General features: G+C 39.1%; 1 protein-coding gene and 1 long non-coding RNA gene across 4 annotated transcripts in view; one reads left to right on the top strand and one right to left on the bottom strand.

Moving 5' to 3' along the window:
- The window catches only part of STAM2 (signal transducing adaptor molecule 2), a 47,180-nt gene extending 29,705 nt beyond the window's left edge, over positions 1 to 17,475 (bottom strand). For 2 of the 3 annotated variants that reach the window (XM_006740026.3, XM_031035284.2), the window contains exon 1: positions 17,171 to 17,475. In XM_006740026.3, coding sequence (XP_006740089.1) covers positions 17,171 to 17,210 — 40 coding nt within the window. In that variant the 5' untranslated portion in view covers positions 17,211 to 17,475. Of the gene's footprint in view, positions 1 to 16,663; positions 16,906 to 17,170 lie in introns of those variants that run through there. The other variant, XM_081814445.1, reaches the window with a different exon arrangement.
- Positions 17,476 to 17,692: 217 nt separating this feature from the next.
- Positions 17,693 to 25,114, top strand: part of LOC145720552 (uncharacterized) — a 15,075-nt gene continuing 7,653 nt past the window's right edge. Inside the window, exons 1-2 of the long non-coding RNA XR_014143609.1 lie at positions 17,693 to 18,092; positions 20,709 to 20,862. This is a non-coding gene — a long non-coding RNA (uncharacterized LOC145720552). The remainder of the gene's footprint in view (positions 18,093 to 20,708; positions 20,863 to 25,114) is intronic.

Below are 25,114 nucleotides of genomic sequence, written 5' to 3'. Positions count from 1 at the left end.
ACCAACTGAACCACCCAGGCGCCCCGCAACCACATCTTCTTTATCCATTCATCTGTTGAAGGGCATCTCGGCTCTTTCCACAGTCTGGATATTGTGGACATTGCTGCTATGAACACTAGGGTGTATGTGGTCCTTCTTTTCACTACATCTGTATCTTTGGCGTAAATGCCCAGTAGTGCAATTGCTGGGTCATAGGGTAGCTCTATTTTTAACTTTTTGAGGAATTTCCACACTGTTTTCCAAAGTGGCTGTACCACCTTGCATTCCCACCAACAGTGTAAGAGGGCTCCCCTTTCTCCACAACCTCTCCAACATTTGTTGTTTCTTGCCTTGTCAATTTTTGCCATTCTAACTGGTGTAAGGTAGTATCTCATTGTGGTTTTGATTTGAATTTCCCTGATGGCTAATGATGATGAACATTTTTTCATGTGTCTGTCAGCCATTTGTATGTCTTCTTTGGAGAAGTGTCTGTTCATGTTCTCTGCCCATTTTTTGACTTATTTGTTTTTTGGGTGTTGAGTTTGAAAAGTTCTTTATAGATCTTGGATACCAGCCCTTTACCTGTAGTGTCATTTGCAAATATCTTCTCCCATTCTGTGAGTTGCCTTTTTGTTTTGTTGACTATTTCCTTTGCTGTGCAGAAGCTTTTTATCTTGATGAAGTCCCAAAAGTTCATTTTCGCTTTTGTTTCCCTTGCCTTTGGAGACATGTCTTGAAAGAAGTTGCTGTGCCCGATGTTGAAGAGGTTACTGCCTACTAGGACTTTGATGGATTCCTGTCTCACATTGAGGTCTTTCATCCATTTAGAGTTTATCTTTGTGTATGGTGTAAGCGAATGGTCAAGTTTCATTCTTCTGTATACAGCTGTCCAATTTTTCCAGCACCATTTATTGAAAAGACTATCTTTTTCCCATTGGACATTTTTCCTGCTTTGTCGAAGATTATTTGACCATAGAGCTGAGGGTCCATATCCGGGCTCTCTATTCTGTTCCACTGATCTACGTGTCTGTTTTTGTGATCACCAAGACAGCACAACATACCATGCTGTCTTGGTGATGACAGCTTTGTAATATAGCTTGAAATCAGGAGCTCACTTTTAAAATCCATCCAAATTGTGCTCGCTTCGGCAGCACATATACTAAAATCCATCCAAATTGCTTGAACTATTAATGGATGGAAAGTAATTATTGTGACATATGTGTTGAAATGACAAGCCAGAGATTTTAGAACAGTAATACATTTTTGCCTACCATAAGTTCTAGACTCAAGCACCACACTATGAGGTGGAAACATATCTACTCAGGTCCAGCTTTTTCCCTTGTACAAAGATGACTAATTCTTCTACATGGGAAGTCAAGACCATGCTGTATATTTTAGAGGTTTAAAATACTTAACTATGTCTTAATTACACACCTAATAAATTCAGTGACTTCAAAAGTACAGACCAGAAAAAAACTCCTAATTCTACCAACCTCTTTTGAAACTATGATGCTTATCTTTCCAGACTTTTTTCTACATGTATATGGAAAACTACTGAAAATACATAGAAACCTAAATAAAACAGAATCATGTATGAGGTGGCTCCAAAAAGAGCACCCCAAAGCTGATAACTCTATCCCTGCCAAAGTTATGAACAAGTTGAGAAACAAAACAAATAATAAAATATCACTGCTATTACTAATAGAAGCTGTAGGTGTACTAGACAAATGGGCTTGCTGGTAGTGAACCTCAGAAGTGGGCATGCTTTAGCACTAGACAGAGGCTGACCTCTCCCTGCAGAGGTAAGCCCCTACACAGCTTATATGATAGAGGAGGAGATGAAAAATCACTCAACGGCTGTAGAAAGACTAGCTAGCTCCTACACATCAATGAAGTGCATCCGTAGGGATAACTACTCTCAAATTTACCAATCAGATAAGTCATTACATCAAAGATGAAGTGACTTAAAGGAGAAAGAGCAGACTTAGGGTGAAACTAACGGAATTCCCTTCTCAAGAAGGAAACCAGAGGTAGAGAAAAAGTATTTCCCACTAATACTTGTGATCATACTAAATATATCATTTGCTAAGCTGCATTTCCACTTATATAAACATCTCTCTATGTTCATAAATATAAACCTATACCAATACTTTTTAATAACTGCATGCTGTATCATTATATACACAGTGGCCACAAAGTACCTCCTCAAGCTAGTGGGAAGTTATCAACACACTGTGATTTTAAACCCCTCAGGCTCTCTGTTATACTCACTGGTATCATCATACATATTGATGCCCCCACAGAATAAATGTAAAATAATTAAAAGAGGTTATGATTTCATGCAGAGGCCCTTCTACAGATGCTGCATAGCATAAATACTTTGTCTATTACATGTCTCTACCCCACCTCTCTTCCTCTCAACCCCCAAAATGAATGTAAGCTCCATGATGGCAGGAATTCTTTGTTTTGTTTACTATTATTATTTCTAGTGCATAAATCAGCATCTGGAGCACACAGTAGGGTACTCAGCAAACAGTGGTTTGATGAATAATGAATGACAGTTGCTCCTCCCTAAAACTTTGAAGTCTGTACAAAGTTTTGGACCAGCAAGAGCTTCTGGACCAGCAAGTTTGCTAAGCAAACATCCAAAGGGGCTGCATAGGATCAAACTTCACTAGCAACATCATGTGGCAAAAAAAGGCAATAGCACTATTGGCCTATAGCTTTATAAGGTTCCAGTCCCCTGCTTTATTTACTAAAGAGGAATGACAATACCTTTGGCACTCTCAACCAAGAGACAAGGTAAGTAGGGAAAGGAATGTCTCAAGAGGGAAGCAAAGGGCTTCTCGTGCTGTGATATATAGGTAACTTTGATCTAGAGTCTGAAGAGCAAATCACATGTATTATATGTGACTTGCCAGCTTCATGCTCATCTTTTCTTTGCTTTTAAGCTTTTTGTTTTTGATAGGGTTTTGTTTTTCCTGTACAGATCATTCTTTCTTTCTATAGTATCATTCGGTACAGTGTTTAGAACTACCTGAAGATTAAATATTCACCTATATTATCTTTTGAATATGTATTATTTCTCTTTTATAGGTAAATCTTTAGTCTCTCTGGAATTTCATTTGGCAAATGGAATGAAGTAGGGACAGAAAAATATTTTACTAATTATTTGTCAGTAGTTCCAAAATCAAGGATCTATCATTTCCTCTTTGACCTATGAAGCCAGCATCATCATTTACCAAATTTTGCCAGTACACATATGCATGAGTACAAAGAGCTGAGTCTGATTTTAGACCATCTAATAACCTATTATTGATAAAACTCAACTTTTAATGATTATTCCTTCAATTTCAGCCTGTGATACACAATTAAATGTGAAACCTATTAAAGACCTACCAAAAACGCTTCCAACAATTTCAAAAATACCTAAACAGTATTTTTTACTTGATTTAATTTTTATAGAAAATGGAAAAATCCTGATTTGAATACTCTATCTAGCATAGTTTATGCTCTACAAATACAGGATTCGCAATTACTCTTTTAAAAAAGTAAAAAATCTGAAGACTTTATAATGGCCTGCCAAAAAGGACTTCATTTTTCAAGTGAACTAAATAACAGTTAAATTATGTACTTAGGAGTATTTTAAACTCCTGGAAAAAATTTTAAATATTATAATTAAGGAACCATTCTTGTACAGTATTGTCACTTTGCCCAGTGTTAGGGCCATACCTCACATTATCCTGTGTCAAATGCATAGAGAGGAGAGAGAGTTTAAAAAGCCCTCCTGGGGCCTACATGCTAAATTTCCAGGGTTGGTGGGTGTAAGCCAGGTTTTGATTACTGCATATAAAGAGCCTCAAATACACTGAAATATTTCACAAAGATTCTAACAATATCACATTCAGTCCATCAATACCTATAAAGAACAAAAAGGCGCCCCCTCTACACGGTGCATTATGTTCGGCATACAATTTTAAAAACAATTCAAGTCTACCCATAAAACTTTTAATGAAATAGGCTCTACCAGTAATTTTTAAAACTTAATTATATAAAAGAAAAATGCTCATAAGACATCTATAATGCTCCTCCTACTATGTTTGGAAATAAAAACTCATGACTGGTCTGCTTCCAACCACAGCAGAGTATCTGCTACCAGATTTGTTATTCTACCAAAAAAAAGTACAAAACAGGCCACAATATATGAGGCAACTGTGTTCAGGAAATGAATAACAGGCAGTGCAGGTCTGAGATCTCTGAGGGAAGGGAAATATGAAGGCCCCACGATGGCCCAAGATTTTGCCTGGGAACACTCTCCTGTCCCAACACAAGGGGAACTAGTCCAAGCAGAGCAGCTGCGATAAACAGACCAAATATCTGAGCACCAAATTTCTGGGATTTAACATGGGTCCTTGGTCAAGGGCTAGGCAATTTGAATCTCTATGAAGTCTAGCAGAGATCACCTGCTATCGGGCTGGAAGGTCTGGCAGTGCAGGGAGTCCTCGGAGTTCCTGCTTATTATGGACTGAACGTTTGTATCCCCACGAAATTCAGATATTCAAGACTCAACCTACAGTGTTGCTGTATTTGGAGACTGAGCTTTTATCTAAAGGTTAAAGGAAGTCATGAGGGTGGGGCCCTGATCCAATAGGATTAGTATCCTAATAAGAAGAGACAACATGGAGCTCACTATAATCTCACTATCTCTCCATACAAGCACAAAGAAGAGGTCATGTGAGCACACAATGAAAAGGCAGCCATCTGCAATCCAAGGGAAGAGACATTTCAAGATGGTTGACCTTCATATCAAGAGACCAATCCTGCTGGGACCTTGCTCTTGGACTTCCAGTATCCAGAACCGTAAGAAGATAAACTTGTTGTTGAATTCATCTAGTTTAACGTATTTTGTTATAGAAGCCCAAGTGGACTAATACTCCCCCCAACCAGAGTAGAGAGAACATTTCAGGCATTCAACTGAAACACAAAAAGAGAGTAAAGGTCCTCTGTAATTTAGTACAATATCAAAATGGGCCTGCCTCACAAAGAAAATCAAACCTAACAAAAACCTAAAAGATCCTCCCATAACTACTTGACAGAACAAAATTCAACACTCTTTAAAGAAAGACAACATATCCTAGCCTCCTTACAAAGAATAATCATCACCAACAGCATAATATAAAAAATCACCAGTATACGAAAAAGTATCCCATAATCAAAATATAAGTAATAATAAAAAAAGATAATAGCATAATTCAAATATCAGAATTAGCCAAAAAAAAAAAAGTACTTTAAAGCAGGTATTATCAAGAACTTAAAGCAAAAGATGGTCATAATAAGTAAGTAGATGGTGAGTGCTCAGCAGAGAAAAGGGAACTATAAAATTAGAATTTCTCGAACTAAAAAGTAGGATTATCAACTAAAAAATTCACTAGAGATGGGCTTCAAAACAGACTGGAGACTGCAGAAACAGTGAATGTAAAGAAAAATCAACAGCAGTTATCAAATTTGAAGAATAAAAAAATTTTAACTGAACAGTCTCAGTATAATACTAACTTTTTAAACTTGCTATGTAACAAATTACTCCAAGTTAGTAGTTTAAAACACCACCCATTATTACCTATAGTCCTATAGTTAAAATCTAGGTATGCTTGGCTGGGTTCTATGCTCAGAGTATTACAAGACTTCTTATTGGGGGGTTTGGTGTTACTTAACTAAAACATGGTTAACTAAATTCACACATACTGGAACTATATAAAATGAGGACTATCTGTACATTAAAGCAGAGTTTAAATCCTTCCTCAAATGTGCATGGAACTATCAAAACCTGGAAATAATTTAGGACAATATACACAGTATATTCTCTAAATACAATGTTGTTTTTTTTTTTATTAGACCAAGTATAATACCCAACCACATGGAAATTAACAATCAGGAATATAATTAACATTATAACAAAGAATACACAAATTTGTTATAATTAGTATACAACATATCAGTATCTTTTTTTTTTTTTATAGATTTCATTTATTTATTTGTCAGAGAGCAAGCACACAAGCAGGGGAAGAAGCAGGCAGAGGGAGAAGCAGGCTCCCCGCTGAGCAAGGAGCCCAATGCGGGACTCAGTCCCAGGACCCTGGGATCATGACCTGAGCTGAAGGCAGACGCTTAACCAACTGAGCCACCCAGGCGTCCCAATATATCAATATCTTGAGACGTGACTCAACCAATGCTTAGATCTTAGAGGAAAAATTGTGTTTTATGTATTAATACAACAAAGACCAATTATTTTTATACCTTATAGTAGTTTAGGAGAAAACTGGAAAAAAAATTTTTTCAATAGTTTCCAGCAATAACTAGAAAATGGAAAGTAAGTAAATGACTAGAATTCATTTTTGGCATCTAACAGGAAACCACAGCTCACAGCTTTTACTAAAGATACAAAAATGTTCTTTCTTTGGACCAATTCATTATGAACTAAATAATTATTATATTTTTTTGATCTTTTATTTTTTTTTAAGATTTTATTTTTATTCATTTGACAGAGAGACAGCGAGAGAGGGAACACAAGCAGGGGGAGTGGGAGAGGGAGAAGCAGGCCTCCCGCGGAGCAGGGAGCCCGACGCAGGGCTCGATCCTGGGACACCGGGATCATGACCTGAGCCGAAGGCAGACGCTTAACGACTGAGCCACCCAGGCACCCCCTAAATAATTATTGAAAATGTAGGAGAGCCAATTCTTTCTAGTTTATAAATAAGTCATACATGTTTAATGATGAAAATAATTATATATACTTGTTAAGTTTCTAGACCACACAATTTTTGTGTAAATTTAGACTAAAGTATTTATGTCCAAAAACCTCAACCTGATAGATAATAAATATTTCATCACTTTCTCTGACTTTAATAACAACCACACTTAGCATTCTAGAATATCTGGGTTTAGCATACATTTTCTCATTTACTCCTCCCTCCTTATTTAATGTTTTGGTTTGTTTGGGTGTATTTCACTGATGCAAATCTTTAGTTTACTCTGGGGAAAGCAGTAATATAAATTCTACCTTAAAATAAACTGTTCATTATCTTTTTTTTTTTTTTTACACTGTTCATTATCTTCTAAAATGAAAACCAACTTACAGCTCTTAGTACTGAATGGTAGGTAATAACTGAATTAAGAACAACCGTAATAGCTTCAAAACATTTTATATATGCTAAACCACTTACACTTCAATCAAATGAAGTAAGGATTCCCCATTTTATAGATGAGGAAACAGACACAGAAAACTAGTGCAAGGACATAAAGCTAGTAAGTAGTTAAAGAGGGACTTCAGTCTGGGGCATTTGACTCAGGGTATCCTCAAACTGCTGCTTGAGCACAATTTTTGTTCAAAACTGCTAAAGTGAGGCGCCTAGGTGGCTCAGTCATAAAGCGTCTGCCTTCGGCTCAGGTCATGATCCCAGGGTCCTGGGGTCGAGACCCACATCGGGCTCCCTGCTCCGCAGGAAGCCTGCTTCTCCCTCTCCCACTCCCCCTGCTTGTGTTCCTGCTCTTGCTATGTCTCTGTCAAATAAATAAATAAAATATTAAAAAAAAAAACCAAACTGCTAAAGTAACTCTTCCCAACAAGTTAGTTTTCAGTTTCCCTATGTGCAAATATTTTAAATATATTGAATAGGGCAAATGCAAATTCAAGTCTTGTTTATAAGGAAAGGACCATCTAATATCATCTAACTTACATCCACATCATCTAAAAATACAATATATTTAAGAGTTTCTCAATCTGGTGGAATACAGAAGAGTGACTGACAGTCTTTTGACTTCACACTTCACTAGCATTTTTGGGGGGCACGTAGGACAGTTAGGAAAGAGGGGAAAAACCACATCAAAATCATCTTTTACTGCCTTGTAATATTGTAAACCATCTATTAAAAAGGCAAAAGGTCTAGGACCAGCCTTTATATTCCTGCAAATTCACTTTCATCCTGGCTAATACTTCCAACATGCCCTCTCTAAACCTGTCAGGTGACACCCATGCACGCTCCCAACTCCACAAAATGGGCATGCTCATTTCCACACTCTTACATTAGGGAATAGGGAAGAAACAGAAATGTAGTTAAGCATAATTTTTATTGTAATAGACCTATCAGGAAGCTTCATAGCTTCCTGCAAGATATCCTGCAAGATGGCTGGAGAAAAGGAAAAATAAGGCTCCAAAGTAGCTAAAATGTCATAGATGGAAAATCAAAAGCAGTTAGACTGGACAGGCGATCACATGACCTCTGCAAAAAACCGAGGAAATCATCATGCACATTCTGCATGCATCTGTGAGGTATACGCATCACCCATTAAATACTGAAGACCTGCCTTCTATACACCCAGCTCTGAAACTAACTTACTAGCCTAAGGTCTCTAGATAGTTCACCTTGGCTCAGATTCCAATCTGAATCCATGTTCTTATTTAGAGATTAAAATGGCTGCCAGGCTTAAAAGAGGACCTGTGAAAATGAAGTGAAAAGAAAAATGGATGAAACACTTAAAAATCGATACTTCAAAAAAGAGGTTATTCATTTATTTGTTTGTTTATTTATTGTAAGTAAGCTCCACACCCACCATGGGGCTTGAACTCACAACCCCAAGATCAAGAGTTGCATGTTCCACTGACTAAGCCAGCCAGGGGCCCCTCAAATAAATTTATTTAAAGGTGTCCAACATCAATAGTCATCAGATAAATGCCTATTAAAACTACAATGAGATAACACTAGAATGACTAAAATTCTTAAAAGTACACCACCAGGTACTTACAAATTTCTGACATGAAACTGAAGTAATATGAGCTAAAAATAAGTAGGTGGTACACTTCAGAACACTGATTTTCAGAGGACATTGTCTGATACGTGTCACACTGACCTTCTTAGGTTCAATCCCTAAACCAAATACAAATATTTATTCACTATCAAGTGGAGTAACAGAGCTTAGTAAGACAACAATGTCAAAAAAAAAAGTTCTTCCCCTTCAACCCTCAAGGGCACAGCACTAAGTAGGAAAACCAAAACATGCACTGCTAGATTTAAGCAGAGCTTTTAGAAGAGAATGTTAAGATAATTCATCCCATGACACATAAAAGGCAAAAGAAGCTGCTTCAGATAACAATTAAAAAATCCCTTTTAGTTCACATGACCTAAATCCTGAGTCTCTACAATTCTCATGTTGCATGTGAAAACTAATTAACAAATGCTTCATAAAAGAATATTTACTGACCAAAAAGCCTGTCGAGTTTTTAGTTATGATCAAAATTTCACTAGCAAACAAATTTTTCATCCTATATGTTGCTATCATTCAAAAATTATATTAAATAGGGATACTGCACATAATAAACATTTTTAATTCATCATTTCCCTTCACGCTTTTATAAAAGACCTATTAAAAAACAACTTCTGAGATTGCATTAAAAGTCAGTCAGAACTGTAAATACTTCATGGGATCTTCAGTTTTCAACCTTCTTTAACTAGAGGAAACTAAAGAAAATCTTCCTTGAATGGAACAGTGATAGCTGTCACAAACAAGTCTCAGTGGTAAAGAAATATTCAGTGTTCCACAGAGTGTTGTAGGAGAGGTGCTTATCCTTCAGACATCAGCAGTTATAGGTCCATTAAAAAAACTTAGAAAGACAAATACCATATTATTTCACTCATATGTGGAATTTAAGAAACAAAACAGATGAACATATAGAAAGGGGAAAAGGGGGGGGGAAGAGGGAAACAAACTATAAGAGACTCTTAATGATAGAGAACAGAGGGTTGATGGAGGGAGGTGGGTGGGAGATGGGCTAAATGGGTGATGGGTATTAAGGAGGGCACTTGTTGGGATGAGCACTGGGTGTGGTATATAAGTGATGAATTACTGAATTCTACTCCTGAACCAATATTGCACTGTATGTTAACTGACTAGAATTTAAGAAAAAATTAAAAAATAATAATGTTAAGGGTAGTCTAAAAGATAGGAAGCAAGATTTATTACTCCAAGACTTGAAGATGCCAATAAGCCAATGTGAACTTCAGTCCTAAAAATGAAAGGATAAGGGAAAAGGATGAGCAATACCCAAATGTCTCTGGTTTCTAGAAACAATATGCTCACCAAGGGAGTTTGACAAATGTTGCTGATTGATGGATAACTGAAATAGGAAAGAAGACTATGAGCAAAAATATTTTTAGACACTTTGTAAAAGACAGGGCACCCGGGTGGCTCAGTTGATTGAGCGTCTGCCTTTGGCTTAGGTCATGATCTCGGGGTCCTAAGATTGAGCCCCGTGGCTGCTCAGCGGGGAGTCTGCTTGCTTGTCCTTCTCCCTCTGCCCCTCCCCCCCACTTGTGCCCTCTCTCCATCTCTCAAATGAATAAACAAAATCTTAAAAACAAACAAACAAAAAGAAACAAAACTTTGTAAAAGACAAAGTGAAAAACCAAAGGGAGGGGGAAGGGGAAGGTTAGATTTGGGGACACAAGGCAACCAAGGAAAGAAAAAAATAACAGGCGATTTAAAAAAAACTATATATCCTTAAGTTTTATTTTGATATCTAAGTGATAGATGGTTAGAATTATAAGTTGTCAAGTAAGTGGAGTCTGATATTCTATACTACATACTATAAACAAGGTCTACTCTTTTAACACTTAAAACACCCTTAAGGTTCTTTCATCTAAACAAAAAAAGCAGCATAGGGACACATCCACCTAAGAACATGGCTATAGTATTATGTTGCATATTTACTTGTAGAAAAATTATCCTCTTGCCCTCTTGCCTTACTTTCAAACTATAATCTAAGTAAGCTTAGAACTAATTACTATTATAAGGAATAAAACATTTACTTTTAATTATCAACATCATCAGTTCACAGGAAACAAAAATATAAATTACAATGCCTTTTCTCTTAAATGCTAAAACAGCATAAAAGAAATTCCCTTTTATGATTATAGCACTCTGATCATAAACCCATATGAAAGAACAAGGTCCAAAAACAGCTAAGGCTATGAAAATGAAGAAAAACAAAACAGGGGAGCTTGCCCAAGGCCACTGACATTTAAATGTGGTATTGGTGGCAGAAAAGACAGAGAACAGTGTAGAAGGACCAAAAGCAGAGACACAGGCTTCATATAAGGAATGTACTGTATGAAAGAGTGTTCCAAAATCATGGGGAAAGGACAATTCAGTAAGTAGTGATAAGACAATAAATTACTGTCTACTATAGCTGATTATCCAATCAAATTCCTCCTCAGACCCTACACAAAGATCAAGTCCAGGTGGATTAAAGACCTAACTGTGAAAATCAAAACTCTAAAAATCTTTCAGAAAAAAATATAACAAGATCCTTATAACCTCAGGGTAGAGAAGGCTTAAAATAAGAAAAATGAAATCAAGAAAGACAGTACCAATGAATTAAAACTTAAATTTTCTTGGAGTGCCTGGGTGGCTCACTTGGTTAAGCATCTGCCTTTGGCTCAGGTCATGGTGTCTCAGTCCTGGGATGGAGTCCCACTTCGGGCTCTCTGCTCAGCAGGGAGTCTGTTTCTCCCTCTCCCCCTCCCCGCCCCCGTTCCTGCATGCTCTCTCTCTCTCTTTCTCAAATGAGTAAATAAAGTCTTTTTAAAAATCCTAAATTTTCTTAACAAAAGACATCAGAAAATAAAAAGCAACAAACTGAGACACATATTTGCAATTCACACAACCAACAAGAGATTAGTAGAAAATGTATAAGGAACTCTAAAATTCAATATGACAAAATAATCCAACAGAGTAGTAAGTAAAAGTAACAAGCAGGTAATTTACAGAAAAAGAAAACAAAATAACCACAAAATATGTGAAAAGATGCTCAACTTTACTAGCAATGAAGCTGAAATGAAAACACTGCCCTATTTCACACCCATCAACTTGGAATAGATTTAAAAATATGACAACACCCAGGGTTTGTAAGGATGTGGAACAAGAAAGAACTTCACTGCCACTGTTGGTGGGAGTAAAATCTTCCACATGCACTTGGAAAGACAGCTCTGCACTAATATTTTGCAAGTCTGCACTATCTGTATTTTTTTTAAAGATTTTATTTATTTGAGAGAGAGAACACATGAGAGGGGGGAGGGTCAGAGACGCAGACTCCGCTGAGCAGGGAGCCCGATGAAGGAATTTACTTCAAGATATAATCCCTAGAGAATCTCTCACTCAGGTAAACAAGAAAACATGAGTAAGAACTTTCACTGCACTGTTGTCTATGGCAAAAACCTGGAAAAAACCTTCATGTCCATCAATAGAAGAATGAACAAATAATGTGGTATATCCACAGTGGAATACCACACACAACTGTTAAAATTAATGAACTAAAGCTACAAATATGACAGAAATAATTCACAAAAATGCTGAATGACAAGATACAAATGACAAATGACAAAGAATGACACTTTTTTATGAAGTTTAAAAACATGCAAAACAATACATATAGTGTATTTGCATGTGTGTTATTTATATTATAAAATACAGTTGTATCTTTTTGGAGAGCGTTTAACTCTGAGAAGGGAGGAAAAAGAATAGGATTAGGAATAGAATAGGAAAAGAACAGCTGCTAAATATTCCAAAGAATTTCAACTCTATCTTGAATGTTTTCTTAAAAAAGATAAATAAAGTATGGCAAAATATTAGGCTTGACAGAGTTGGCTGATAGGAAAAGGACTTTATGCTAAAATACATCAACTAAAATGTGTTAAGTATCTGCAGGCTTAAGGTTGTAAACAAAATACAGAAAAATTAACTATTAAAGTGATCATTCTCATCCGTAACGAAATACTTAATTGTAATTTCTTGAAAAGATTATAGCAACCTCACTGTGTTCAAGAATTGCCTTAAGTATGTAAATGTTATAAATTTGAACATAGTAAATTGTATTAAAGGAGCACTACCAATATCTATTTTTATGTAAGCATTTCTTTCCTTTTTTTTTTTTTAAAGTAAACTCTAAACCCACCCCGGGGTTTAAACTTAGGACCCCTAGATCAAGAGTTGCATGTTCCACCTACTGAGCCAGCAAGACCCTCCTATTAAGCATTTCTTATAAAATTTCACTGGAGAAAAAGATCCCTGGACCAAAAGCCCAAGCTACCTCACAGTTACATTCTTCTAACACAAGACAAAGACACAGCAATATATGCATTCAAATTTCACTTAAAAAGTCTTCTTTCACTGCACCTGGGTGGCTCAGTTGGTTAAGCAACCAGTTCTTGATTTCGGCTGAGGTCACGATCTCAGGTAGTGAGATCAAGCCCCCAAGTTGTGCTCCGCACTGGGTGTGGAGCCTGCTTCAGGTTCTCTCTCTCTCTCCCTTTGCCTCTCCACCTGCCCCCCGACCCCTGCTCTCACTAATACATAAATAAATCCTTTTTTTAAAAAAGTTTCCTTTTGGTCCTGGGTGGCTCAGTCGTTAAGCGTCTGCCTTCAGCTCAGGTCTTGATCCCAGGGTCCTGGGATCGAGCCCCGCATTGGGCTCCCTGCTCCACGGGAGGCCTGCTTCTCCCTCTGCTGCTCCCCTTGCTTGTGTTCCCTCTCTCCCTGCCTCTCTCTCCATCAAATAAATAAATAAAATCTTTAAAAAAAAAAAAAGTTTCCTTTCAAGATAAAAGTTCACACTTCAATCCACTATGTCATTAAATGTTTTACAGAGGTAGAATCTGAGCTCAGCTTTGTGGGACATAAGTTAGTATATCTATAAGGAAGGCGATAATAAGGTTGTTGAAAAAAGAAAAAAGGATATCAGTAAATAGAAAATGGCACAAAAGCAGAAAATGGCCAAAAAAGGCTGTCTGGCTTGAGCAGGGAGAAAAAAGATGTGCAAGTAAGAACTGAACTAGAGTTGGAGAAAAGACAAGGCATGACTTGGGAAGCAATGTAGCGACACTGGAAAAATTGGCATAAAATTTAGGGAAATGACATCTTCCTTTTTAACACTATCTACGCAATCTTCCTACTGCGGCTCTGTCCCTCATATTTCACTTTCCTCTTGAATTCTCTCAGAATGGCTGCCCCAATCTCCACCTCAAGAACCCTACACACCCACCTTAAGATGTGGAGGTGGGGGGAGGATAGTTGGATATGTGTAGATATGTTTTCTTTTTTTGCTCGACACAGCTTCAAAAGAATTTTATTGAACAAAGCAAAAATCCAGATTTGAAGAAATCAAATAAAATATTTAAAGAGCTCTAATGCTACCATAGCTAACATACACTTCAGGGATTGTAGGATCTGACTCTAAGAAAAAAATAGGAGCCTGCTGGAGATCCTTACTTCCTAGCCTGTAGCCTGCTTCCATTTGACAAGTCATATACCATCATTAACTTATGAATGCCTCGTAGACATCTTGACCCACTACAGCTTTTTCTCAAGGTCTCAGAGAAGAATTGCTTCCCCACATGAATGATTTCAGACAAGAATGCTTGACCTCCAGTGAAGGAGGTCGATGAAAGGAATGTGGTTTCACCTTTAAAAACCCTTCATTATAGGGGCACCTGAGTGGCTCAGTCATTAAACGTCTGCCTTCGGCTCAGGTTATGATGCCAGGGTCCTGGGATCGAGCCCCACATCGGGCTCCCTGCTCAGTGGGAAGCCTGCTTCTCCCTCTCCCACTCCCCCTGCTTGTGTTCCCTCTCTCGCTGTGTCTCTCTCTGTCAAATAAATAAAATCTTAAAAAAAAAAAAAACCCTTCATTATAAAATGACCTTATCATATATATAGTTAGAGGTGGTTACTTCCTGCAGGCAGAAATGCTGTCAAGAAAGGAGGAGAGAGAGAGAGAGGATAATGTCAATTATCTTTACAGAGAAAGCATATGCCTGAAAGTCCTTGTTGTCTTTTCAGGGAAGATGACTTTTATTTATTTATTTATTTTTTTAAAGATTTTATTTATTTATTTATTTGACAGAGATAGAGAGAGCACAAGCAGGCAGAGAGGCAGGCAGAGGGAGAGGGAGAAGCAGGCTCTCTGCTGAGCAAGGAGCCCGATGTGGGACTCGATCCCAGGACTCTGGGATCATGACCCGAGCTGAAGGCAGCCGCTCAATCAACTGAGCCACCCAGGCGCCCAGGGAAGATGACTTTTAAAGAAAGAAAGAATGTAAAGCATCTTGTGTATTTCCAGTACTATATTTATCACACTATATTACAATTATCATTTTACATATGTACATATCCTCCATTAGACTGAGAGTTCCTTGAGAGCAGTCTATTAAATTTTTGTGTTCCCAGAAATTAACACAATACAGATACACACAGTAATCATTCAATGTTGTTTGTTGAATGAAAAGTGAACAGAAGAATGACAAAAAAAACCCCAACGGTAATAAAAATCTGACTGAATCAAAAAGGTTAAGTGAAAAGGCAATGACACTGCAAAGGAACATATTCCTGTAGACATCCTACGTTAAATAATAACTTGCTTATATTACTTAACTATTTCAAATTAAAAGATTTCAGTTCTGCAAAATATAATATGTAACTTTTCTTCTGTGATATGGATTTAAGGGCAATTTAAACTCCATAGTATTTCATTCCACTTTTTCTACTAATTCCATCATATGTCTATTTTTTTTTTTAAAGATTTTATTTATTTATTTGAGAGAGAGAGCAGTAGGGAGGGGCAGAGAGAGAGGAAGAAGCAGACTCCCCATTGAGTGGGGAGCCTGATGCAGGGCTGGAACCTAGGACCTGTAAATCATGACCTGAGCTGAAGGCCCATGCGACTGAGCCACTCAGGTGTCCCCCATTCACATGTCTAAAAGAAGTTATTGGTGGGGGGCACCTGGGTGGCTCAGCTGGTTGAACATCTGACTCTTGATTTCAGCTCAGGTCATGATCTCAGAGTCATGAGATCGAGGCTGTGTTGGGTGCAGAGCCTACTTGAGATACTCTCTCCTGCACCCCCCTTAAGGAAAAGATGAAGAAGAAAAAGAAGTAGTAGTAGTAGTAGTAGTTGTTGTTGTTGTTACTGGTGGGCCTCAATCAAACTTGACCTTTTATCCTCAAACTGTCTTTTGGATAGTGACTTCAATCATACTTGAACTAACAAGTCCTTGAAGCTGTGATTGGGGGCACTGCCAATGAAATAATCTATACACGGCAGTGTTTTGTGTTTGAACAGCAGCGCCTCCTTTCCTAGAGTAATATTAAACTGTGATCCACTAAGCCACACAGGGACCTTAGGAGTCACTGGGGGGAAGGCCAGTTTATTTCACTGTTCTTTTAGTGCCCAAAATAAGTTCTCATATCCTATCTTTCTTTTCTTGAAATTCAACAGTCACTAAAAACATCGCTCTTACAACTCCAACAAATAAGACAGTAGTTGTTCTAAACTATTTTGAGATCCTAGGGCTTTCCTTTTCTTTTTTTTTTTTTTAAAGATTTTATTTATTTATTAGAGAGGGAGGGAGAGAGAAACAGCATGAAAAGGGAGAGGGTCAGAGGGAGAAGCAGGCTCCCCGCTGAGCCAGGAGCCCGATGTGGGACTCGATCCCAGGAGTCCGGGATCATGACCTGAGCCGAAGGCAGTTGCTTAACCAACTGAGCCACCCAGGCGCCCTAGGGCTTTCCTTTTCATACCCTAAGACAAAACATCTCGGAGCACTTGCGCCATCCATGGATAGAGACTAACACTTCGAACCTTTGTAGATAAATTCTGAAGCTGTGCTATCAGAGCTTGGACGCGTTTGTAGAGGACCGAGGTGAAATAGTGCTTTCCTATTGAATGGAGGCAAGTCGAGGTCTCTAGTGTTGGGCTGCCTCAGACAGCAGGGTCTTTCCACCGCTGCATCATCCTCAAGTTGAGGGAGGGAGTGGTGATGAACCAATTGTAGACGGAGCAGGAAGTTTATATCATCAACTCCGCAATTGCTTACTTGGTCCAGTCCCCAGCGAGCTACAGGCTCTTCCCTATTCCGGCGCTCGGCGAGGGAAAAAAATCTTCTTTCGGGGACTCCAACCTCAGGTGTACAAGAGACACGCCCCAGGCCGCTAGCGACGCGTCAAGGTAGCCCCCTGAAAAATCCGGGCGGCGAGGCAGCGGCGCCGCCCCCTTCTCTCCCTTTGCTTGGCTTTCCAGTCCCCGGAGTCGCCGCCGCCCACTTTCTAGCAAGACAAACAGCGGCCCGAGCCCGTGCCCAGCACTTACCCACGTCTTGCTCGAAGGGGTTAGCGGTGAACAGAGGCATCTTTCCGTCGCCTGAACCCTAATCGCTGCGGTCTGGCTATGGGGCGGCGGCTGCTCCAGGCTGGGTGACCCGCGGCCGCCGCTTCCTAGACGGCTCCGCTCCGACCGCGTCCTCGCACTTCCGCCACCGCATCTGCCCGGCTCCCGCCTGACGGGCCAGCTCAGGGTCCGCACTCCACCCCCGAGCTCCAGCCTAATTCTCTTCCCCGAACGAGCTCCCGCCGGCGTGCGTATCCTTTCAGCGCTCCTGTCGCCGCCGCCTCCCCGGAAAAGGCAGCAGCCATTGTCCCAGGCTTCCGTTGGGGGGAGGGGGGGTGTCAGGCGGCCGCCGCGGCCACCTTTCCATCGCTAGGACCCCGGCAAGCCACGGAGCAGGGGACCTTCGGGGCCGGAAGTTGTCGCGCCTAGAACTGGGCGACCCTAGAGGCCCGGAAGCCGCCTTGCGGGCGGCGACACTGAAGGGGCATGGTCGTGCGGCGTTTTCCGCGTTCAGAGGATCTCGTTCTCGCTCATTTAATTCGTTCCTAAGATGCAGTCTGATCCCTCGAGGGCAGACTAGTGGCTGCGCTTGCGTCACAGTCCGGTTGCCCTGGAAACGGATGGAGCCTCGGCGTCTACCCCTGTTGGAATAACCACCCTGGAAAGCAGTGGCCGAAGTAACTATAGCTCTGTGGGGATTCCCTAACTTTTCGCCCTGAAAACACTGCTCGACTCTGGGAATCCAAAGACGAATGAGGCACACACTTCCTGCCTTCAACCTGCTGACAGTTCTTTAGGGCCAGTGTATAGCATGCGCAAGACAGTGTATTAGAATTCTGATAGGGGCCACAAATCAAATTTCCGTAGGAGCCAGCCAGTTATTTAAGTGAATAGAAAAGTGCAGGTGCGCTTCCCAACCAGAAATTCCCTATCCCTCTTTTTTTTTTAAGTTTAAATGCATTTTATTTTTAGACAACCTACATGACATTTTTTTTTTTTTTTACAATGCCTCTGCTCCAAATAAATCAGGGTCAAAACAAATGAAGAGCTCAAGATGCCATCAGTCCCATCTGTCTAAGTCCTATCCCTCTTAACCCTGTCCCCTGCTTGCTCTATCTATAGCATTTATCACTTCCTAATATGTAATATACTTATGTTTTCTGTCCCTCCTCTTTAGCATATAAACTCCATGACCAGTTTTGTTCATTGCTTTATCCCCAGCATCCAGAAGAGTGTCTGGCAAGTAATGGGTGCTCAATAAATATTTTTCCAATGTAGTTGTGACTATCCAACTGAACAACACATATCCAAAGATGGCGGCTGCTAGTAAACTTTAGTCATTTGTTCAAGTGTGGGCCCTACTAGAACTTAAAATTTTTCAATGATTTTTAAATGTTAAGAATTATTTCCACATTTTGACAACGGGTCAAATAAAAGCATTTACAACCAGAGAACCCTTACACATGAAATAGTTCAGAAAGGTGGTTGCATGTTCTATAAACTTGGTGCACAAATAAAGATTTGCAGGTGAAGGGAGCTGGTTTTCAAAAAAAAACACTGAACCTAGGATGTTAAAGATATGTTTAGAAACTTTCTAGGATTAAGACTTAGAGTTGGAATGGAAAATAAGACTAGAAAAAGAGGAAACAGATTGGGAAGAGCCTTCAAGAAGCTAAGATGGTTTAATTTTAGCATGTAAGGCCCTAAATACTCATTTAAAGATTTTTCTTTTTTTTTTTTTTTTTTTGACAGAGAGAGAGACAAGAGAGAGGGAACACAAGCAGGGGGAGTGGGAGAGGAAAGCAGGCTTCCCGCTGAGCAGAGAGCCCGATATGGGGCTCGAATCCCAGGACCCTGGGATCATGACCTGAGCCGAAGGCAGACGCTTAACAGCTGAGCCACACAGGCGCCCCTCATTTAAAGAATTTGAGCAGCAGAGTAACATATAAAAAAAAGTATCTGGATGGTAATCTGACATCAGCATGCACCATGTATCTGAAGTAGCAGAATCTCACAGAACAGTTTAGCAGGTTATTGCAGCGCTTGAAAGCCATTAGAAGACATATTGTAGAAGAGCTTGTACTAAGAACAAAGGGCTGAGGATTAGCCTTTGGAAAGCATTCACATTTTAAAGACACTTCTCACCTTGAATGGCAAGCATACTCAAGAATCTATAGGTAGTTACCTTTCTCTGTGTGTACCCAGTCTCCTGGTGAGTTCCTTAAAGTAGCAAATTTCTAAATAGTAACTAAGAGCCAGACTCTGTGTTAGAAACAAGAGGAGACAAAGATTATTCATTGCAACTTCACCTGATGAAGTTATTGAAGAATTAAAAGATATGTCACTGACAGCTCACAAATTCTGCTGTGTAAAGAAATGCAACTTTTACATTTTTCTGTGATATAACCTCTTTTGTGCCCCTGTAACAGGGGATCCCTGGTAACAGAAAATAATCTTATCAATTTCAGTTCAATTCAGTTCTTTAGGGTTTTCTTGGTTATTTTGGATTTACACTCAACAGATCTAGAATATCCTTACCTCAGAGCACATTCCCTGAACATATACCAAGATCCATCCCCAGCCAGGTGTGTTCTTCCAATTCTGCCAGTGCGTGTTTGGTGAACAATCTTTTTTATTCCAAAACAGGGACAGTGCTCCCCCAGTAAGGCCATGATGAAAGTTGACTCTAGTTATTGGTCTAGAAACACTGGAGATAGTTGTGGCAAATCTTAAGGGAATCTAGCATCTTGGAAGGCATCTTCTCAGGTGAGATTTCTGCATGGTTTTCAAAGGGAGGTCACTATCCCATAGGAAGGGCAAGTGACTCTAGATCTCAGGGTCTCATTATTCTCCCTTCCAGGCCCTGACTTTAGTTTAGGAGACATGCTATGGGTTATGAATTCAACGTTCTAAATTCTGCTACTCTCACAGTTGGATCCTGAGTTTGATTTTTTTTAAAAAAACTACAATCTGTCCCTGTGGCTACAGTAAATAAAATGCTTGCATTCTCTCACTCGCTCCCTCTCGTTTTTTTCTTTGTGTTTCAGTTTAGATAATCTCTCTCCCTCTCTCTCTTTCTGATGAATGGTATATGAATGGTATAGTCTTTTTTATGAATTTCCAAAGCATTTTGTTTGAGTGTTACTTTTCTTTAAATTTGTTATTAACATATAATGTATTATTTGTTTCAAGGGTACAGGTGTGTGATTCATCAGTCTCACACAATTCACAGCGCTCACTATAGTACATACCCTCCCCAATGTCCATCACCCAGCCACCCCATCCCTCCTGAGTGTTACTTTTTTAATAAATTTTTTTATTTTGGAATAATTTTAGATTTACAAAGATAGTATAGGGAGTTCTCATTTACCCCTCACCCTGTTTCTCCCATTGTTAAGATCTTACAGTTCCATGATACATTTGTCAAAGCTAAAACACCAACATTGGCTCATTGCCATTAACTAAACTCCAAACTTTATTTGGATTTTACCAATGTTTAATGTCCTCTTTTTTTCCCCAGGATCCAATCCAGCTGTGTCAAGGTTCCCCGAGGCCACCCCCAAGTTTAATGATTTGCCAGGACTCAGGAATCAGCATTTGGTCATCCTCATGACTATGATTTATTACAATGAAAGGCTACAAAACAAAATCAGCAAAGAGAAATGGTACCTGGGGTAAATCCAGAAGTACAAGCTTCCAAGAGTCCCCTCTCAGTGGAATCACACAGGACATGTTTAATTTCTTTTTTTTTTTTTTTAAAGATTTTATTTATTTATTTGAGAGAGAGAATGAGATAGAGAGAGCACATGAGAGGGGGGAGGGTCAGAGGGAGAAGCAGACCCCCTGCCGAGCAAGGAGCCCGATATGGGACTCGATCCCGGGACTCCAGGATCATGACCTGAGCCAAAGGCAGTCGCTTAACCAACTGAGCCACCCAGGCGCCCAGGACATGTTTAATTTCTTTAGCAACAAGTTGTGATAACCAGAAATATTGTCTGCCCGTAAGCTCATTGCACATTCAATGCCTAGGATTTCTATTAAGGACTAGTCACACAGGTACCCTCTAGCTAACAAGCACCCAAATTTCTAGACTCTCAGAAGGAAAGCAGGTGTTCACCATAAATTGTATTATTTGTACAAACAGTTTAGACACCATGAGCCATGCTTACAAGGGAATTGTGGGAACTCTCCCAAAATCTAAGTTCCCAGACACCAGTCAAGGGCCAACCTTGCAAGCAGACCTTTCCAAGGATAGCAATCTCAAGACTGCTTTGTTAACTCTTTCTTTTTTAAGATTTTATTTATTTGTCAGAGAGAGAGAGAGAGAAAGAGCACAAGCAGGGGGAGGGGCAGAGGGAGAGGGAGAAGCAGACTCCATTGCTGAGCAGGGAACCCACTGCGGGGCTCGATCCCAGGACCCTGGGATCAAGACCTGAGCCAAAGGCAGACGCCCAACTGACTAAGCCACCCAGGCATCCCTCTTAATTCTTTTCTGCATACCAGGGTAGCACATTTCATTTAGTTGTCATGTGTCCCTAGTCTCCTCTGATTCGTGGCAATTTCTTAGTCTTGTTTTTCATGACCTTGATAGCCTTGAGGAGTGCTGATCAGATATCCTATAGACTGTCCCCGAATCTAGGTTTGTCTGATGACTTTTTCATGCTTAGATGGGTGTTATGGGGTTTTGGAAAGAATACCTCTGAGGTGAGGTGTCCTCATCACATCATTGTAGGGGGTACATGATATTCACATGATTTCTGCAGATGGTAACTGTTCAGCATTTCAAAATGTACCATTTGCCAAGTTCTTCCATTTTATAGTTAATATTTTTCCCTTTCCCTACTCTAAGGAAGCAGGTTACTGAGTCTAGGCCATCCTCAAAGGAAAGGGAGGGAATTAAGCTTTACCTTCCATGTCCCTTTGATGTGCCCCTATTCTTTTTTTTTTTGAGCATTTCTTTACTTTCTGGTACCACAATGCTTCAGTCTCACCTTGTATTTTCTCTGTTTCAGTCTTAAATCAAACATTTCTCAAAGGAACCCTGGTTCTGAAAGTCTCTTTAAAGGCTGCCATAGATGGTTTCTAGCTTTCATGATATGCCTTGAGTAGGTAGCTGGCTAACATGAGCTTGTCTTTTCCTTCCTGTAGCACATTAATAATAATTAACAAAAACCAACCAACTCCACATTTCTTATAATTGTCCTTATCTTTCTCAAATGCTGGAGCTATTATAAAAGCCAGTGCATGCTCTTCTACCTATACTTTTCCCTAATTTACCATGGTCTTAATAATTGTGATGGTACAGAAGTAGTTTTCAAATTTGGCATTCATCAGAACCAGAGGGAGGGCTTGTTAAAAACACAAATTGCTGGACCCCACTCCATAGTTTCTGATTTAGTAAGTCTTTTGCAGAACACAACGTAACCCCTAACTGGTCAAATGTAAAACCTCCCACTACAGACCTATTTTCTTCAGTTTTTTTTTTACTAAGCATATCATGTCTGGCTTTCAACCAATGATTACAAGGCATACTGAAAGACAAAATGAACATGAAACAGTAGAAAGAGCAAGCATCGTAACCAGACTCAGATATGGCAGAGATGTTAAGACGTTTCTTAAACTCACAGATTCTTCAGCCATGTCCAGTACATTGATGAACTCATTAAAAATATTCATTTCCTTTACAATATTTTTGATATTTAGTATTTCCTCTTGATTCTTTCCTAGAGTTTCCATCTCTCTGCTTACATTACCCATTTGATCTTTTTTTTAAAAATTGAAGTATAGGGACGCCTGGGTGGCTCAGTCATTAAGCATGTGCCTTCGGCTCGGGTCATGATCCCAGGGTCCTGGGATCGAGCCCCTCATGGGGCTTCCTGCTTGGTGGAAAGCCCGCTTCTCCCTCTCCAACTCCCCCTGCTTCTGTTCCCTCTCTCGCTGTCTCTCTCTGCCAAAATAAATAAATAAAATCTTTTAAAAAAAATTGAAGTATAGATGACATATTATATTAGGTTTAGGTGTACATACAGTGATTTGACAATTATAGTTGATCCTTTGAATAACCTGGATTGGGGTGCTACCCCCTGCACAGTCAAAAATCCACATATAACTTTTGATTCCCCAAAAACTTAGCTACTAATTGCCTACTGTTGACCAAAAGCCTTAACAATAACATAAACAGTTAACACATATTTTATATTTTATATGTATTATGTACTGTATTCTTGCAATAAAGCTAGAGAAAAGAAAATGCTATTAATAAAATCATAAAGAAAAGGGTCACCTGGGTGGCCCAGTTGGTTAAGCATCTGCCTTCAGCTCAGGTCATGGTCCCAGTATCCTGGGATTGAGCCCCATATCAGGCTCCCTGCTCAGCAGGGAGTCTGCTTTTCCCTCTGCCTCTCCCCACCTGGCTTGTGCTCTCTCTCTCTCACTTACTCTCTTTCTCTCAAATAAATAAATAAAATCTTTACAAAAATAAAAAAAATCATAAAGAAAATACATTTACAGTACTGTAAAAAAGTCTGCATGTAAGTGGAACCATGCAGTTCAACGCATGTTGTTCAAGGATCAACTGTATATCCATTACAAAATGCTCACTGCTGTAAGTGTAGTTACCATCTAATTTCCCATCTGTTCTTGCATGTTATACACTTTTTCCCTTAGCACCTTTAGCATATTAATATAATTAATTTAAATCCTGGTATCATAATTCTAATATCCCTGCCCTAGTTGAGTTTAGTTCTGATGCCTGTTTATCTAGCTAGGGTTTAGGCTGTGTTTACTGTTTGCTGTAACTGTAGGTATCAGAGACTAAATTTCCTCTGATGTCCTTGTTTTTGTCTCCCCTATTATCTTTAGGTTCCTGACAGAATCAGGAGTTTTATGTATGTATGTATGTATAATTGACATACAACATTATATTAGTTTGAGGTATACAATATAATGATTACACATTGTGTACATTGCAAAATAATCACCACAATAAATCTAGTTAACATCTGTCACCATACAAAGTTACAACATTTTTTCTTGTGATGAGAAATATTTTAAGATTTGCTTTCTTTGTAATTTTCAAATTTACAATATAATATTATTGATTATCGTCATCATGCTGTATATTACATCCCTGTGACTTACTTATTGTATAACTGGAATTTTGTACCTCTTGATCCCTTTCAACTACCTGCCTGCCCCCTGCAACTACCAATCAATCTATTCTCTGAGTTTTATTTTGTATATTTGTTTGTTTTGATTTTTTAGATCCCATGTTTAAACGAAATCTGTGGTATTTGTCTTCCTCTGTCTGACATATTTCACTTAGCATAATACCCTCCAGGTCCATCCATGTTGTCACAAATGGCAAGATTTCATTCTTTTTCTGGCTGAGTAGTATTCCATTGTGTGTGTGTTGTATATATATATATACAACACACACATATATATAATGATATTAACCCCTTATCAGATATATCCTTTGCAATTATCTTCTCCCATTGAGTAGGCTACCTTTCTATTTTGTTGATGGTTTCCTTTACTGTGCAGAAGCTTTTTAGTTCAATTCAGTCCCATTTGTTTATTTTTGCTTTTGTTGCCATTGCCTTTAGAGTCAGATCCAAAAAATATCACCAAGAGTGACGTCAAGGAGCATACTGCCTATGTTTTCTTCTAGTAGTTTTATGGTTTCTGGTCTTACATTCAAGTCTTTAATCCATTTTGGTAAATTTTTGTGTATGGTGTAAGATAGTGGTCCAGTTTCATTCTTTTGCATTTGGATGTCCAATTTTCCCAATACCATTTATTGATGAGACTGTCCTTTTCCCATTGTATATTCTTACCTCTTTTGTCATAAATTAATTGACCATATACGCTTGGGTTTATTTCTGTGCTCTTTAGTCTATTACATTGATCTATACATCTGCTTTT

The sequence above is a fragment of the Leptonychotes weddellii genome, chromosome 3 (genome assembly GCF_054177405.1).
Source record: "Leptonychotes weddellii isolate Sample4059 chromosome 3, ASM5417740v2, whole genome shotgun sequence".
NCBI classification, from domain to species: domain Eukaryota; kingdom Metazoa; phylum Chordata; class Mammalia; order Carnivora; family Phocidae; genus Leptonychotes; species Leptonychotes weddellii.
Note: the sequence above shows the minus strand (reverse complement) of the source record. Positions and strands in the feature narration are given on the sequence as shown.